Here is an 18,897-nt window from a genome sequence, read left to right as displayed (position 1 = left end):
GCTATCATACAAACTACCCTGCATCCCTTTGATAAAGTTCCTGTCTGTCTAAACTTTAATAGGATAATGACTCTTAAATCCCATAATTGCATGACTTGATCCACAAAGTCAGTTCCACATGTAAAATACTCCAACAATTTCTCATCATCATCCCTTAAGGCCAGCTATTCTGCCACTAGGGAAAATATTACCTTAATTGAACCAAATGTGATGGGAAGCATTTGGTAGTCAGTTAACAAAGTGAATCTTAGCAGCAGAGACTGGCAATAAAATTGAAGACCAGAAATACAATATTAAATGAATAGATCATGCAAAAGCAGGTGTTCTTTTGAGATTTCCATTCATTTCAAGCCATTGAATCACCTGTGAACTGCTTACAGACACAAATGACGCAGTGATTTCTGCCAGAGGAAATCATGAAGATGCTCATAACTACATGTTGACCAGTAAAGCACTTAATAATGTAATGAATGGCTGGCCTAAGGGGATGATGCAGGAAAATTGCAAGTGTTCCACAACAATATTTGTGGGATTTAGTAGCCCATAAGTTATTGGTAATACCCCTTTCTCAATTTGTGAGCAATTTTGCTCTGACATTGTTAAATTACATGAAACTTATGCTTGAGGCTTCTTCTCTCATCTTCCATTAAGTGAGATATCATACCTGAATCCTGTTCAAACAAGCTGTTTCTCAGGATCGTAGAGGGTCAACACAACATCACTAGTCAGCACTTCTTTCACTTCTTCAAATGTTTTCTGATGCTCTATTGTCTCACACTCTAAAAATCTATTCCATCTTTGATGCGTTGATACAGTGGGACAAATGTTATAGTTAAGTCAGCAATGAATTTAGAATAAGACACAACAATCCTAAGAATGTTTTACTTCTTTGTTCTTGACTTGGAGGTGACAGTGTTGGACTGGGGTGGACAATGTTAAAAATCAAACAATACCAGGTTAGAGTCAAACAGGTTTATTTGGAAGCACTAGTGACAATTCTTGTTTGTTTATATGCCATTCTTTTGAATTTAGGACTTTGTTAAATCATACAGTGTGCTCTGTCTCTTCCTTACTGCTAAAGAGAAAACTATCTGAGTAGCAGCGCACTCCTTACATTCCATACGGCACTTAATCAACAACACTACAGAACACTGCATGAGAAGTAGACATCATTAAGGGTAATCTTTTGTACTGCTTACAACCCTTTTTACATATGAATGGTAAGCAGTTCCTTGCTTTAGTGCATTATTTCTAATTGCAAATATGCATCTGACAAATCTACTTTGAACTTATAGAAGTTTATAAAATCACGAGAGTTATAGGTAGGGTTAATGGAATTGATTTTTCCCTAGGATGGGGGATTTCAAACTAGGAGGCACATTTTTAAGTTGAGAGGAGAGAGATTTAAAAAGACATGAGGGACAACTGTTTTTAAATGGGTGGTTCATTTGTGGAATGAACTTCCTGAGGAAGTGGTGGGTATGGGAATAATTAAAAGACATTTGTACATGAAAGCAAGTACATGGAATAGGAAAGGTTTGGAGGGATTATGGGCCAGGAGCAGGTAATGGAGACTGCGTAGGTGCTCTGATGTGTAACTCCCAGCTATGGGAGTACCTTAGTTTGGAACTGTGTTCGGCATGGACTGGTTAGACTAAAGGCTCTGTTTCTATGCTGCATGATTCTATTACCCTAAGAGTATCATTGCTTGAAGTCGAAAATATATTTGAACACCTAGACAGTGGGTAAGTATCATTCTCAAGTATTGTTGAAAATATCCACAAATCTGAATGAATCTGTCTGCTTCTGAATTACCACTACTCTTCTCCTTCTTTGTCCCTATTCTTTCCAACCATCCAGCTTTTTATTTAATGCTTCCAATGTGCATAAAATCCTGGAATTTAGGCTGGTATTTATTGGCTAGATGGTAGATAAGAGTCAATTGGATTGTTGTGGATCTGGAGTCACAGATTGGCCAGGCTGGGTAAGGAAGGCAGATTTTTTTCCCTAAAAGGCATTAGAGAACCAGATGGGTTTTTGCATCAATTGACATTAGGCTATTTAATTTCAGATTTTTATTAAATTCAAATTTTAGCATCTGTCATGATGAGCTTCAAATCCATATCCCAAGACCATTAGCTTGGCATGACTAGTCCATGACTAGTCCAGTGACATTGTGACTATGGCACCACCTCTCCAATACCACCTCACTTCACCACTATCTCCTCCAGCTTTGCAAAATGTCAGCTGTAATCGTCTATAGCCTTGGTTTTGTCTTGCGATGCCTACTTTTACCATTTTCTCCTTGTTGGTCAACAAACACTTTCTCCATATCTGATGTATTCTTTCAGATTCCTATTGGAAATAATGTGGCATGGATTAATTATATCTTCTTAAATCAAATCCTTCCCATCAGGCAGATGATGGCCCAGATTTTGCACTGAACAGACAGTTGTTATCCCAGCATAGCTGGGAGTTACACATCAGACTGCCTGTGCAGTCTCCATTGTAGCACACAGTGATGGAATTTCCTGGGAAATTACAGATTCTACTGGGTGATGTCTGGTACTCTCTGAAAGGTTCCATTTATATCAGAGAACTCAGAAGGTTCTGTTGAAATTAAGTGAAATAGTTACTCAGGAAATGTTAGGCTATTAAAAACAAAGTCTAACTTCTGAGTAACTATCCAACTGACTTCATACTCATCTCATACCTCCTTTACCATTCCTAGGACCTGACCCTCTTCCATTGCTTCAGTCCAGACAGCCCTTCTCCCACTTCCGATCCAACCCACTCTCTTCACCCACATTCCCTGTTCCATACACGATTCTCCATTTCCTTGCTTGAAGCTGACCACCTTCAACTCCAGGAACCGATCCCTCTTCATGTGCTTCTGACCCACTCCTCACTTCCCACATGCACCACACTGCTCTTTGGCCCACTGCAGGCTCAAGGTGCATATCACACATAGCCCCCAGATCTGGCATCGATCTCCTGCACTGTCAGATCTGACACCACCTCCCACCCTTGACCTGACATCCACCTGCCTCCTCCTCCCCCATTGGACCATTGGCTCCCAGCTGCTCTGACCTATGTTAAACAATGCATGCGAGAACTCTACTTACCTGGCACCCTACCTCCTACTCTCCTGTCTCCCTAACCTCACAATTACATTAAGGCCTTATCATTTGACAGCAGCTGTTAAAATAACTGCCTATGATTCTGGATTTTTAAATGTCAGAATACTCCAATGGGCTGGTGTGAAAATAAGGTTAAGTTTTGCATTCACCTGCCAGGTTTGCACTATGACAGGACTGTCAGGAAGGATGTGCCACCCTGCATTTCTGAAGGAGCTCTGATTAGAATCTTTGCTCAGAAATGCAGAGCTCTCTCCTCATTAACATAAAAGGGATGGAGTGACAATTTGCCATACCTTGGAAAATCAGGCATTTTCTTTCCTCCACTTACCAATATCAAGTATGGGAATATGATCATAGTCATCCCTGACATGAAGTCTGTATGTCCACAGGTCTCTGAATGTGGTAGGACAGGTAGATAGGGTAGTGAAGAAGGCAAATAGGATGTTTCATTTCATTGGTTGAGGTGCTGAATACTGGAAATATATAGCCCAGTTAAGCCATAGTTGCAGTTTTGTAAACAGTTCTGGACACCACATTACAGAAAGGATAACATTGTACTAGAGGAGATTTAGAAGATTTTACAGGGTATGAAAATTGCAGTTATGAGCATAGATCAGATATGGCAGGGTTGTTCACCTTCCAACAGAGGAGGCTGAGAGGCTAATTAGTTGAGGAGTAAAAGGAGAAAAGGAAGAGTGGACTTGTACATCTAAATTCCTCTGTATGTTGATGCTACTAAGGGTTCTGCTATTTAATGTATACTTCCCTCCTCCGTTAGATCTTCTAACATGCACAATTTCATATTTGCCTGTTTTAAATTCCATCTGCTGTTTTACCACCTGTCCCTAGCCTATCTATATCTTGCTGTAGCCTCTAAAAATCCTCCTCTCTCACCACCGTACCTCAATCTTTGTGTCTTCTGCAAACTTACTAATCAGACCACCTACATTCTCCTTCAAATCATTGCAAAAAACAGGGGTGCCAATTCTGATCCCCCTGGAACAGCACTGGTTACAGATCTCCAGTTACTCTCTGTCTTCTATGACTAAGCTAGTTCTGTATCTCTTTTTGCAGCTCACTGGATCCATGTGACTTCACCTTTTGTATCAGCTGGCCATGGGAGATTTTGACTTTGTGGACTTTAGCAAGGCCTTTGGGTAAAAAATGAGGTCTGCAGATGCTGGAGATCACAGCTGAAAACGTGTTGCTGGTTAAAGCACAGCAGGTCAGGTAGCATCCAAGGAATAGGATTCCTTGGATGCTGCCTGACCTGCTGTGCTTCAACCAGCAACACATTTTCAGCTTTAGCAAGGCCTTTGACAACATCCACCACCCTGTCCTCATCAAATCATTTTTGTCACTGTCTTAAAAAAACTCAATCAAGTTGTGAGACACAACCTTCCCCACACAAATCCATGCTGTCTATTACTAATAAGTGCGTATTTTTCCAAATGTGAATAAATCCTCTCCCTAGGAACTTTCTCCAATAATTTTCCAACCACTGACATAAGGCTCACCGATCTGTAATTTCATGGATTATTCCTGTTGCCTTCTTAAGCAAATGAACAATGTTGGCTATTTTCCAGTCCTTTGGGATCTCTCCTGTGACTAAAGAGATTATAAAGATTTCATACAAGGCTCCAACAATTTCTTCATCCCCACATTCTGGGATAGATCCCATCAGGTCCTGGGGATTTGTTTTTCAAATTACCATATTTTTCATATTAACATGTCCTAGAATATCAATATACCCCTCTACAGACATATCATCCAACATGTTCCTCCTCCTTTGTCAATATTGATGCAAAGTATTCATGAAGGACCTTGTCCATTTCCTGCGGGTCCGTGCATAAATTCCCTTCGTTGTACTTTTTCCCTGGATCCCCTCTTGTTCTTTTTATTTATATAAAAGCCTTGGATTTACCTTAATCCTGCTTGTCAAAGACATTTTGTGGCCCCTTTTAATCCTTCTAATTCCTTTCTTTGAGTTTTTTTCCTGTAATCTTTGTATTCTTCAAGAGCTCTCTTTGTCTTCAGTTTCCTAAATTTCACATATGCTTCTTTTCTCTCTTTAATTTAGCGCTCAATTTCTCGTCAATCCGGGTCCCACAATCTTACCATCCTTAGCCTTCATTTTTCCAGAAACATGCTGGACATGAATTCTAATCAACTGGTCTTTAGAAGATTCCCACATAAGATATGGATGCACCCTCAAACAGCTATCCCCAATTTACATTCCCCAGTTCCTGCCTAATATTGTTGTAGCTAACGTTCTCCCATCTGAGGGCTACTGTTATCCATAGCTAACATAAAATTTACAGAATTATTGTCTCTGTTCCTGAAATGCTCCCCCATTGAAACTTCAATCACCTGCCTGGGCTCATTCCCCAATACCAGGTCTAGTATGGCCACTTCTGCAGTTGGACGATTCACAAATTGTTTCAATAAACCGTCTTTGACACACCTAACAAATTCCACTTTCATCTAAGCCCTTAGCACTAAGCAAGTCCTGGTCAATATATTCCCGTCTTTTGAATCTTTGCCTCCTACTCCTCTAATTCTTCTACCTATCACATTAAATATATGTGCCCTGGGAATTTACCTGTCCACTAGGGGAATTAGATCTTCCCTGCCAATTCTTTCAGTGGAAAAAGGGTTTCCTCCCACAATCCAAGTATGTGCACGTCAGGAGAATTGGCCATGCTAAGTTGCCAATAGTGATAAGTGCATTAGTCAAGGGTAAATATAGGGTAGGGGAATGGGTCTGGGTGGGTTACCCTTCAGAAGGACAGTGTGGGCTTGTTGGCCCAAAGGACCTGTTTCCATACTGTAGGGAATCTAATCTAATTTAATTGGCAAGTCATGTTGCAGCTGTATAGAACTTTAATCAGGCCACAATTGGAACCCTGTGTACAGTTCTGGTCAACTGACCACAAGGAGGATATGGAGAATTTGAAGAAAATACAGAAACGATTTACCAGAATATTTCCTGGTTTGGAGGGTATTAGCTATGAATAGATATTAGACAATTTTGGTTTGGTTTCACTTGAACATCAAAGGACGTATGACAACCTGAAAGAAGAAGCTTACCAGAGGCATGGAAAGTCGGAGTTTTTCTCCCAGGGTATAGGTAGCAATTATAAGGGATTACAGGGGATGGTAACCTGAGGCATAGTTCCAATGCACAGGAAAATGAGAGTAGGGAGGGCATGGACAGGATTTTATGGTCACAGGAATGTGTTGGCAGACAGCAAGCTGGTGTGAAGTGTTTCGACTTCAACGCCAGAAGTATCCCAAATAAGGTAAGTGAGCTTACAGCACGGATGGATACATGGGCCTTTGATGTTATGGCCATTTTGGAGATATGGATAGAGGAGGTCTGGAATGAAAACTGAAGGTTCCAAGATTTAGATCTTTCATTAAGAACAATAAAAGAAGGGGTGGTGTGGCCTTGTTAGTCAAGGACAGTATAATGGTGGCTGAAAGAACTTTTGACAAAGACTCGTCTACTGAGGTGGTATGGGCTGAGGTTAGACACAGGAGAGGAGAGGTCATACTGCTGGGAGTCTTTTTATAGGCCTTCAGAGAGTTCCAGGGATGTGGAGGAAAGGATTGGCAAAACGATTCTGGGTAGGAGTGAAAGGAACAGGATGGGCATTAAGGGGTCTTTAACTTCCCCAATATTGACTGGAAATGCTATATCTCTAGTACGTTGGATGGATCAGTTTTTGTCCAATGTGTACAAGAGGGTTTTCTGACACAGTATGTCGAAGGGCTGATGAAAGGGGAGGCTGCGCTGGATCTGGTGCTTGGTAATGAACCAGGCCAGGTGTTTGATTTAATGGTAGGTGAGCACTTTGGAGAGAGTGGCCATAATTCAGTTAGGTTTAGTTTAGCGATGGAAAGGGACAGGTACATGCCACAGGACAAGAGTTATAGATGGTGGAAGGACAATTATAATGCGATTATACAAGAATTAGGATGCATAGAATAGGGTAGCAAAATGCAAAGGGATGGGGACAATTGAAAAGTGGAGCTGGTTTAAGGAACAGATATTGCATATCCTTAATAGGTATGTCCCTGTCAGGCAGGGAGGAAGTGATAAGGTAAGGGAACTGAGGTTTACTACAGAAATTGCATCTCCTGTTAAGTGGAAGAAGAAGGCTTATGCGACATTGAGACAAGACAGTTCAGATGAGGTGGTAGAGAGTCACAGATTAGCTAGGAAGGATTTAAAGAGAGAGTTAAGAAGTGAAAGGAGGGGACATGAGCAATCTTTAGCAGGTAGAATAAAGGAGAACCCTAAAGCTTTTTGTAGGCATGTGAGAAATAAAAGGATGACTAAAGTAGGAATAGGGCCAGTCAAAGACAGAAGTGGGAAATTGTGCATGGACCCTGTGGAGATCAAAGAGGTGCTAAACAAATATTTCTCATCGGTTTTCACTCAGGAAAAGGAGAATATTGTAGAGGAGAAGAATGATATATGAGGTATTAGACTAGAAAGGATTGAGGTTAATAAGAAAGAGGTCTAATCAATTCTAGAAGGTGTGAAAGTAGACAAGTCACCTGGGCCAGATGGGATTTATCCAAGGATTCTCCAGGAAGCCAGGGAGGAGATAGCAGAGCCTTTGGCTTTGACATTTGAGTCATCATTTTCTACAGATTTAGTTCCAGAGGACTTGAGGATTACAAATGTTGTGCAAGAAGAGATGACCAGATAACTATAGACCAGTGAGACTTGCGTTCTATTGTAGGAAAGGTTTTGGAAAGGATTATAAGAGATAGGATTATAATCATCGAGCAAGCAACAATTTGATTGCAGATAGTCAACATGGTTTTTTCAAGGGCAGATCATATCTCACAAACTTCATTGAGTTTTTTGAGAAGGTGACCAAGCATGTGGATGAGGGTAGGGCAGTTGACATGGTGTACATGAACTTCAGTAAAGCCTTTGATAAAGTTCCACATGGTAGGCTGTTGGAGAAAATGCAGAGGTATGGAATTGAGGGTGATTTAGCAGCTTGGATTAGGAACTGGCTTTCTGTAAGAAGGCAGTGAGTGGTGGTTGATGGAAAATATTCAGCCTGGAGTCCAGTTACTAGTGGTGTGCCACAAGGATCTGCTTTGGGACCATTACTGTTTGTCATTTTTATAAATGACTTGGACACAGGCATAGGTGGATGGATTAGTAAGCTTGCAGGTGACACTAAAGTCAGTGGAATAGTGGAAGAATGTTACAAGTTGCAGGGGGACTTGGATAAGAGATGGCAAATGGAGTTCAATGCAGATAAATGTGTGGTGATTCACTTTGGTAAGAATAACAATGAGGCAGAATACTGGGTTAATGGAAAGATTCTTGGTAGTGTGGATATGCAGGGGGATCTTGGAGTCCATGTACATAGATCATTGAAAGTTGCCACCCAGGTTAATAGTGCTGTTGAGAAGGCATACGGTGTGTTAGATTTCATTGGTCAAGGGATTATGTTCCAGAGCTGTAATGTCATGCTGCAACTATACAAAACGCTAGAGCAGACACACTTGGAATATTGTGTACAGTTCTGGTCGCGCAATTACAGGAAGGATGTGGAAGCATTAGAAAAGGTGCAGAGGAAATTTACCAGGATGTTGTTGGGTTTGGAGGGAAGGTCTTATGAGGAAAGGCTGAGAGACTTGGGTCTGTTCTCATTGGAAAGAAGAAGGTTAAGAGGGGATATGAGACATGCAAGATAATCAGAGCATTTAGGTAGGGTAGACAGTGAAAGTCTTTCTCCTAGGATAATGACGTCAGTTTGTACGAGGGGGCATAGCTGTAAATTGAGGAGTGATAGATTTAAGACATATGTCAGAGGCAGGTTCTTTACTCAGAGAGTGGTGTGGGCGTGGAATGCCCTACCTGTCAATGTAATTAACTCAGCCACATTTGGGAGATTTAAACAATCCTTGGATAAGCACATGGATGATGATGGGATAGTGTAGGGGGATAGGCTTAGATCAGTTCACAGATCGGCGCAACATCGAGGGCCGAAAGGCCTGTTCTGCCGTGTATTGTTCTATGTTCTATTACTAGGGGCATGGGTTTAATGTAGAAGGGGTAACTTTAAAGGAAATGTGAGGGGCAAGTTTTTGTTTTACACCGATGGTGGTAAATACCTGGAATGTGCTACGAGAGAATGTAGTGGTAGAATTGTTTTAGAGGTATCTTGACAGATATATAATCGGTAGGGAATAGAGGAATGCAGAGATAAAAGGTTTTTAATTTAGAAACGTATCATGCGTCAGCACAGTTTTGGTAGGCTGAAAAGCCTGTTCCGTGCTGTACTGTTCTTTGTTCAATATAAATTGATGAAGGTAAATTGTGAATTGAAATTTTTCATTTACACTGGGGAGGTGATTTACACTTCAACCCTCTTACCCACAAAATTCCATGTATTATTTTTGTTGCTCTCAGACTGGGTATAACTTTCAATCTTCCTGCTCAACAACATCAACCTTTGCTTCCATGTCTATCGTACGCATATTCAAGGGTTTCCAGAAACAAGAACTAGCCGTAGATCTGCCATACTCTCTCGGCCAGTGAAGTATCACTGTTCCCCCTACACCTATATGCCATCTGGATATGACCAACGTCCACAGGTATAGCACTTTGACTATAATTGTGGGCATTTAAGTGGTTCATGGCTAGGATGGCAACATTATCATTCACATTTCTGAGTTTGGCTGCTGTTGCCAGAAGTCCACTGAAGTTTTGTACATCTCCACTGTTATTTTTGCAAAACTGTAGTTTATTCATAAGTTATCTGCAAGTAAATACAACAAGTCACAAACAATTCCATACAGCCATTGTGGAAAATTAGTGAAATTCTGACTTCCTCATTAGAGCTTCAATCCATTTGCAGCATAAAAAACCATGTTCTAAACATGGAAATATTTACATTCCCACTAAGGCTATGAGCATATCTTGAAACTTAAAAGATCCACATTATATTTTGGCAGAAAGACTGTGCCCTTTCTCCATTGCAGCTTTGTGGCACTTACCGAAGCTTTAGTGTGCTCCGTAAAACACAGTGCTCACCTGTTGGTTCTCAGGAAAAGAACCTCCTTGCAATTAACAGCATTATCTTCTTCGTCGCAGACCTCCTTTCACATCAGTTAAGAAAATTTGACCTGGATTTTACTGTTCTTCTGACAGAAGATTCTCTAAGGTTGATTTCTAAATTCATGCCATACTGCAGTAGAGAGTGAGTTTTTACTGTATGGGAAAATATACCACCGTCATACAGCCATATGCAGAGGTTATTGAGGAGGGACATGGAATTCAATGTATTATAAGGCCTTATCACAAGTAACATCGTGTTACATTTCAACCTTTGGGGATTTTTATTTCAATCAAAGGAGTTGAAATATATGTTGTTCTATTAGTATGCCAGTTACCATCAGAACTTAATAGCATATCACCAAACTTGGAAGTGCTGTGCAAGGTTTCATCTTACCAGTTAAACGGGTGATCGTCCAATTTCTCTTGACGTTGGATGGCTTATTTGTCAGCTCAAACACAAAGGGGCCTGTATTTGGATCTCTGTCAGCATCACCTGCTGTGATGTTGATTGCATTTGGATTAGGTTTTTCACAAATCTGAGCATCTTTAGGAATCAGTTCAGGTGCATTATCATTAACATCAATGAGGTAAATTTGAATGGTACCAGTGCCACTTGATGCAGGATTGCCTGTAGAAAGACAATACACAGTTGGTTCATGGTGAAGCATCTAATTAGGCACTTACATCTCTATTTGGGGATAATGCAGCAATGCCATACATAATGTTTAATACAAAATGTGTTATTTCATAATGTCCTTAAATTGCTATACATTCTGTAAAATATATCAATGTTGTTAAACTTGCATCGTCCACACCAAGGGAATTTTCAAATCAAAACTCTATTACAACTGTGAAAAAAAATCAACTCCACAAGGCTTCAGTAACTGTAAATGAAGTGAAATGCAACACAGCAGGGCTACTTGGAGTAGGAATTTCCTTCTGTACTGCTTCAGTTCAGCTGGGCTTTGACACCCTAGTTGCATCCCAAATTTGGTTTTGACTTTACACCAACAATAAGTGTGTAATCATAATTTCTATGAAAGTTCACTTAATTTCCCGATTCTTTGCATCAATGATAAAGTTGCAGCATAAACAAACACTGATTTTGATGAAAGGCCTTCAGTTCTAGTAATGGTAATGCTGGGCTGAAAGAACATAGAACCCCTCGAGAAACAGCATAAATTCATATCTCTTCCTGAATGGTATGGTGAGGAGGTTTGGTTATTTATTTAGATTTTATTAGTTTACAGTCGTTGCTTGTGGGCTTTTTGCCTTCTTGCTGCTTTTTGGCAAAAATATACATTTTTGGATGAGGCTTAAATTATGTCAAAATAAATCTGAGGTTATTAGTTCCTTCAGATCAGTTACATTGTTGCTTAGTGCTTAAATTACAGTGAAGCAGCATTTTTGCCAAACTCTTATATCAAATTAGCAAAAGCAAAGAGCAGCTAAATAAATTGCTCGATTTTCTCCAATTATTCAAAGTCAAAACTGATGGACACTCAAAACAAAGCTTTTCAATGATAATAGCTCCAAGTAGATCTGTCAAATATATTAATTTAACTGTTATTGGTGAAACTGGTTTAAAAGCAAATGTCAAGTATGACAAGTTTGGATGAATGAGCAACAGAGTATCAAATCAAATCAGATCACATCACATCATGGGCCAAACCAGGCTCAAGAAACGATGGTTCAGGATCTGTAAATCCAAATGTGCAGACTTTATTAGATAGATTGGTTGCTCAAAACATGAGAATGTCCTATTTCAGACAACCCAAATGATGCATGTCTGTTGTAAGATGAGGGAAACATGGTCAAAAGGATCTGAATGGGGTAACTTTAGATGATTCTTTTTTTAAATTGCAAGGAGCCTCATTATCAGAGTTTCCATATGTTTAGCAAAAATAAAACATTCAGTAACCTGTAAATGTGGTGCAATAAGAGTAAGAGACTACCATGCTCTGGGATTGTTATACTAATCCATCAGCCAAATCCAGTGGAACAAAATATAATGAAATGTGAACCAACTGCACTTGGTGTGCTTATAAAAATGTGTTTATAAAAGCTGCTTGGCACAATTTTGAGAAGACCAATCGTAAGAACTGAAGGAACAAAGATAAACAAAGATCATTATAAGATTCTTATGATTGGCAAGGGCAGTTTCTTCTTGTTTCAATGAAATATCTTGGTTGCTTCCCAGGTTTTTAACTAACTATACTGGTATAGTTCTTCCCAGCAATATTTACCAACTTTGCAAAAGAGCCTACAAACAAGTTTTCGAAAGTGAACAGGGAGGAAATCATTTCCTCACTATTGCCTTGAAAGTCAAGCGACATATTTGGACATAAAGTTTCTTTACTAAGAGCGACCTGATAAATTTTCGATAGGAAGTTGAAATTTTAACCATGAAATTCAAACCTACAATCGCAGTCTGCATAAAGTACAGTAGAAGCTATGACAGGGAATTAATGGTCTACAAATTAAATGGTAAATACAAGGAAAAGTGAGAATGAAAATAACCTTGCATCTTTTCCTTGGCTCCCCAAACTCCTGGCTCCAGTGCACACAATATCTAATTCAGGGGTAGCTTTCTGCTTTTAGGGTAGTTAGTTAGCAAGATATTTTACAACATTATTCTGCTTTTGAGGCAATTGAAAGAAACAAAGATTTTTGACTCAAAAAATGCAAAATGACAGGTTACCATCAGATTGATATATTATTTCACAGTCTTTCACAGGAATGAACAGCATGAAACCAAGACCTACCATTGTCAGCTGCCAGGAACATTGCTTCATATACATTATCTTTAACAAAGGTTGACTCTCTATCCAGGACTGCTGTGGTTGTGATCTGACCAGTTGTGGCATTAATATTCAGCCAGTTTGCAGGATCTGACAGTTCAGAGTATCTTAAAAAGGTAACAAATATTAATAGAAAATTTAACTACTTAGTCAGGCAGCCAATTATAGAGTAAGTTAAATACATATGAAAGCAACAAATTTATAAGCAATAGTTAACACTGTAAAGCATTTGAACCTATTAGTAAAGATGGAACATCAGATACTTCTAACTGGAATAGTATGGCAACATCTGTACCACCATGCTCTTTAGTTCACTTGTTTTTCATTGACTTTGGGGAGACCTATTTCCAAGAGATAAGAATTCTATGTAAATAGTTAGTTTGATGTAAGTTATATCCTGCGTGCCATAACCTTGTTTTGGACATTTTTGAAGATCACCTCTCTAAAATGGAAGTTTAGAGTCACTAAGCAATGGTGGATAATTTTCTTAACAGTTTTTCATTTCTTTATTTACTTATTAGTGCCTGTTAGGTTTCCATGTGGCACCATTCTAATTTATTTTGCCCTTGGTAGCATTAGGAGGACTAAAGGGGTTCCTAAATAAATACACACTTACTTCCTAATGAAAGAGACCAAAGAATAGAAACCTAGTTGGATAAGAGGTGTTCTGCATTTACTTCATACCCCTCTATACAGGCTGTACCTGTATAGGTGAACATACCTCACCTTGGCTGTTTCTTCAGTGATGCAAAACTTCCAAGTCCTACGGGAAGCACCACTGAAACAAGTGAATGTCTGAATTATTGTTACATTGGACCTATTTTCAGCAACATCCAAATCAAACTAAGGGCAATTTTTATATTTGTCAGATGTCCATTACACACCCTGCCTGATTTAATTTTATAATCTCCTTATCGGTTACTGTCTGTGTTGCATTCTCACCAGTGATTATTTCTAGAACGTAATGTTAAATTAAAAATGTGTGAAAGAATACTTAACAGAGCAATCATTAAACAACTGGATGAGAACCCCATTGTTAGACTCTCAGTACCTGCCTTCTGCATCTCGGAGTTAGTCCCTCTTCATTTTAACTTGTTACATCTTAACTCAGAAGGGCAAAAGATGAGTTGGCTATAGCAAAATCTTGAGGCAAAGTGATCATCTATGGTTGGAAAGAGTCACTGGGAAGTGAGAACTACAGTATCATGCAACCCATGGTGCTTTTACATGAGCTTGGGTTTCCCTCTTGCTCTGATCAAATCTTTGAGTCCCAGGGGATGGGTTCAAACCCTGAAAGTTAGAGGTTTTCAATTCAGTGAAGTATTAAATGTAAATTTCAAATTCCAACCAAACCATCCTATGTCTGGTTTTAATGAACGTTGGATGAAAGTTGCTGACTGATTCACTTGATATAAACAAATCGGCCATTTTTTAAGGAGGCTGTATTTAATGGTTCCTATTGTTCCTGCTTCTCCTTTATCCTGTCCTAAAATCTGTCACATTGGTGGATTTCTTCACTTCTGATGAAAGATTATTTTCCTGAAATATTAACTCTGTTTTTCTCCACAGATGCTTCCTGACCTCCTGACATTTCTTGCAGCACTTATGTTTATATTTCTGGGGAAAATGGAGATGGGGTGGGCTGGATCCATATGGTTAATGCCTTTACAGCACTGCTTGTGGGTTTGAAGGAGCAAGAGTGTTTCATCCCAGCAAACATGCTTACTTCCCAAACTGAATGGACACCACCTGAACCAGCAACAGCTTCACATCACGATCTATCCACAATACCAAGACTTAATCCAGACCATAATCTTCCGAGTAAGAGCTCCTTCTACTGAAACAAAACCACACATCTTTCCATCAGCTACAATCTCTCTAAGTTTCCCGATTGCCTTGATGGATTCTTATGCTGCAAATTTCCCCATCCTTCGGATACATAGCCTGTCAACCAGTTGGCTGCCAAGCAGATGAAACCTGTCTTTGCAGGTTTTCCATTCTTAATTCTTTATCATTCACTCCTCACTCTCAAGCAAGCAATTCCAAGAAGGTTGGAACCATTGTGTCTGTGCATCCTTCATATTTGAAAATTGATATTGATACTGAGAATCAAGCTTTCAGCCTGTGGCTGAGGTCAATTATTAGTTAAGTATCATGAATTGTTTAAAATTTAGATTGAAAGAATCATTTTTTAAATGGTGTGGCTTTACAAAAATTATTAGATCTCAGTTAGACCACAAGATGTGTTATGTATGGCAACCAGACCAAAGAAAATTGAGAGACAATTCTAACCGTCCCATCAATTCCTTCCTCCCTTTCTCCCCACCCAGCAGAAAGCTGGAGGAACACAAGTTAAAATCCAAACAACATATACACAGCATGTGTTTCCTCTCCAATTAGTTTTATAAAATTGTTTCTTCAGAGACTGAGGAGCAAATTAAAGGTGCAATATTATATATGCTACTTTAACTTCCCATTGAGGGCAGAACCTATTTCAGTCCTGTCACCAGCAGAGACACTGTAAGATGCATGTAAAGTTATTTTTGCAGCACTTAGTGGAGCAGGTCCCACAAAGACAGCTTGTGAAAATACTGTCATGCACACAAGTCACCACCGACCCCCAATCTCTCACTGTGAAACCCATCAAATCTGTCACAATTTACCTTAGACTTAACATTTCACCTCAACCTTAAAAGTTCCTAAAACTGGGAGCTGCTTCTGGATGTCTAGTACAGGTAGTCAGCTGGCCAGTGCAAGGTTAGTAAGGGCAGAACTTTAAAACATGGAGCAAGTCTTTCAGCAGTCAACAGGTGAATAGTCTCATACATCCCAACGGCTTTCCTCCCATCTGTGAGTAATAAAATTCCCGAAGTGTGGCCAAATTCTATCTGCTAAAACGGGCCATAAAGGAGCAATAACTATAGGTATTCAGAAATTGATATCTGAGGAAAGTGGAGGTACTGGCAAGTGAGACCATGGACTGTATGAGTTTAGACAGTAATTAATTTTCACTGATATAACCTTTGGAAGAAACACATTCAGGGCCATTAAATATTAAAAGCAATCATATAAAATAAATACACATAAAATCGTGGTATGTTGCACATAGAGGATATTATCAGACAGGCTCATCCAGGTCTCAAACTGACATTGCACATATTGATGTTCCAAAGTCTTATTGCTTTCAAGATGGAGTAATTTACTGGTCACTCTGAACAGACTTTCCAACACACCTGGCTTTAAAACAAATGCAACTTCTGATGATGTGGAGGTTTTTCACTATAAACAGTGTTACTCGTAAGGGGACAGAAAGACAAGTGCATAAATTATACATGTTCTAAAAGTGATTTACACAGAAAATCTGTGTAAACATCCTCTTTGCCATTATCTAATGTTTTACACAAGCATAATATGGAAGTTGAAAAAACATGCACCAAGATTCCTGCGCAACCTTTTTTTTTGTCAGCTCATATCAGTACAATCAGAACAGTGCAAATAAACCTGCTAGCTTTATTGTAGATCAACCTAGACTTGATAAAGGATAACAATCACCAAGGCAGTATTTTAAAAACATTATTAAAGCAGCACATGCTGGAAATGCATATCAGGACCAATTAAGCCCTACGCAAAAAGCTGCCCTTTGTCTTGACAGATGTTGATGGACCTGCTTTAAATGTTTCTATAAATTTCAGTTACTGCATTTAAGACTTCTAACATATTGTTTAATTTTATCATCGCAGTCAAAATTATGCTTTAAATAAATACCTCAATTGATTAAGTGTAGATCTTAAACAAAAAGCAATAATGTACAGGTCTTGTATAATATGAGAGATGAGCAGCACAACGTAATTTTGAGCTGATGCATTAATTCCCTAGTGTGAAATTGGCAAAGTTTCTTTATCACATCCTTAAAAAAAAATGCTTTTATTAGACAGACATTCATCTACATGCATTTTGCCTAGCTTAACATAATAAACTGCATTTTATAACTTTGCAGTTAAGATATTATTGAGTTACTGAGTATGGTGAACCAACCTCAACCTACAAAGCATTTCATTTAGGGCAGTAGGTGTTTAAAAAATGCTGTTTCGAAGTTCAGAGAGTGATTCAGGTGCATTTTTTTTAAAAAAGTGGGTGCAACTTTATTCTAGAAATAAAAAAACACAAGATGACTAATTTGCATATTTAAGCAGAAAAATACTGCAAAGAGACACAAAATTAAAGTCAGTTAGAAGCTGAATAATTTCAGCAACCAAAATGTATTGAGAGTTGGCATAAATGAAGTTTTAGTGAAGCAGAAACTTCAATTAACAAATTGATTTCAAGATCCTTATCGTTGTTTAAGTCCTTCTGTGCCCTTACTGAACTATATTTAGCTAATCTCCTTCAACCATGCATCCTAACTCTCACCTTCCATTTCCTGACTTTGGACTACTGCTGGTTCCACTTTAAAGCACCATCAGAGCCCAGCCTTTCATGAATTGTACACGTAGATGCTGGAATTTGTTTCCTAAATCGTTCCATCTTAATATCTCTCTTTAACTTACAGATGCCTATGAAATTCCTACCACCCAAAACATGCCTTAATATTATCTTACTCCTTATTTTGAAGAAAAAATTCTCCGTTCTTACTCAATGTCTACCACCATGTAAAGCATTCAGATCCATCTTCATGCATGACTGTTGGAACAAAATATCCCAATATGTAACAAAGGCCAATAGAATAGAATTTTCCATGACTGGAGAAGCAAACAGTGGCAAATATTAACTGCCAGTGTTAATAACATTCCAAAAGCTACCGATTGGCAGAGAAGTAGCACCGTCCATGAAATGTCAATGGCATGTAATGGTACCGTGCAAGTTAAACCATGTGGTCCAACGTAACAATTCCAGACTCTGCTGGGAGTGACTTTGGAATGGCAAAAACAAAAAAATTGTATTTGCATGGATAAAATGGGCCTCAATTTAAAACAAGCTTCATGCTCCCACTTGTTGATCAAATGATATGATTACCAGAAGATGAATGAACATTACTCCGGTTGGTCAGCAATCAGTTAGCAAGGTTTTACAGGAGAGGAGCAGTGTAAGACTTTAAATTTGGGAAAATATGAATCCTTGAGTGTTGCTGAACAAGGAAGTTATGTGAAGAAGTTAAAATGCAAAAAAAGTTATTCAAATTTCACAGTAAGCTAAAAGATTTCCGTAATTAAAATTAAGTAAGCGCATGAACGCTGCTTTATTTGAATGTTACCCTTTATTGTTAATATACGGAATATTATTTTACCCAATTCTTCTGCCTAATTCTCTACACTTTTGAGCTATCTTGAAGAGACAGTTCCTGTGACACTGGGCATACCAGATGGTCAGTGTCAAATCTGCCCATTGTCAATGGGAGGTAAATGTCCAACAAAGGTGAACCAAATAGTCATAGCTACCATCATGTGAAGCTTCAAGATCTATCTTTAGATTATTTTCATTGCACAATTTTCAGTATCAGGACTACCGCTGCAGCAGATCATACGTAGTTTAATTAATACTACATGTATAAATATTATTGGAATATGGCTATTAGTCTGTGATGATAACATAACTAAAGCAGAAGCAGGGGAATGATAATTTGACTTATCAAAGGATTGGTAATGTTTTGTTATGTTGCTGATTTCTGGTCTTCAGTGACAGTCAGATTGCACTTGCTCTTTGCACAGGATGTGGCCAGCTTTAGTGTGCCATTTTGTGGCAAATCAGTGAGCCATAGAAACAACAAAAATTTGGCAGAGCTGTAAACTGGGCTGCTCCTTTGTTATCACCCATTTACACTCTGGGACAAAATCAAAACCAACACCAATATTTTTGGGCTTGG

General features: G+C 38.9%; 1 protein-coding gene across 2 annotated transcripts in view; it reads right to left on the bottom strand.

Moving 5' to 3' along the window:
* The window catches only part of LOC132822921 (cadherin-4-like), a 672,789-nt gene that overhangs the window by 47,193 nt on the left and 606,699 nt on the right, over nt 1–18,897 (bottom strand). For both annotated transcript variants that reach the window (XM_060836327.1, XM_060836328.1), the window contains 2 exons: nt 13,002–13,144; nt 10,631–10,864 (listed from right to left, as the gene is read on the bottom strand). In XM_060836327.1, the coding sequence (XP_060692310.1) occupies nt 10,631–10,864; nt 13,002–13,144 (377 nt within the window). The remainder of the gene's footprint in view (nt 1–10,630; nt 10,865–13,001; nt 13,145–18,897) is intronic.

Source organism: Hemiscyllium ocellatum, chromosome 15 (genome assembly GCF_020745735.1).
Source record: "Hemiscyllium ocellatum isolate sHemOce1 chromosome 15, sHemOce1.pat.X.cur, whole genome shotgun sequence".
Lineage (NCBI taxonomy): Eukaryota > Metazoa > Chordata > Chondrichthyes > Orectolobiformes > Hemiscylliidae > Hemiscyllium > Hemiscyllium ocellatum.
The sequence above is the reverse complement of the archived record's forward strand: the minus strand, read 5'-3'. Positions and strand labels throughout refer to the sequence as shown.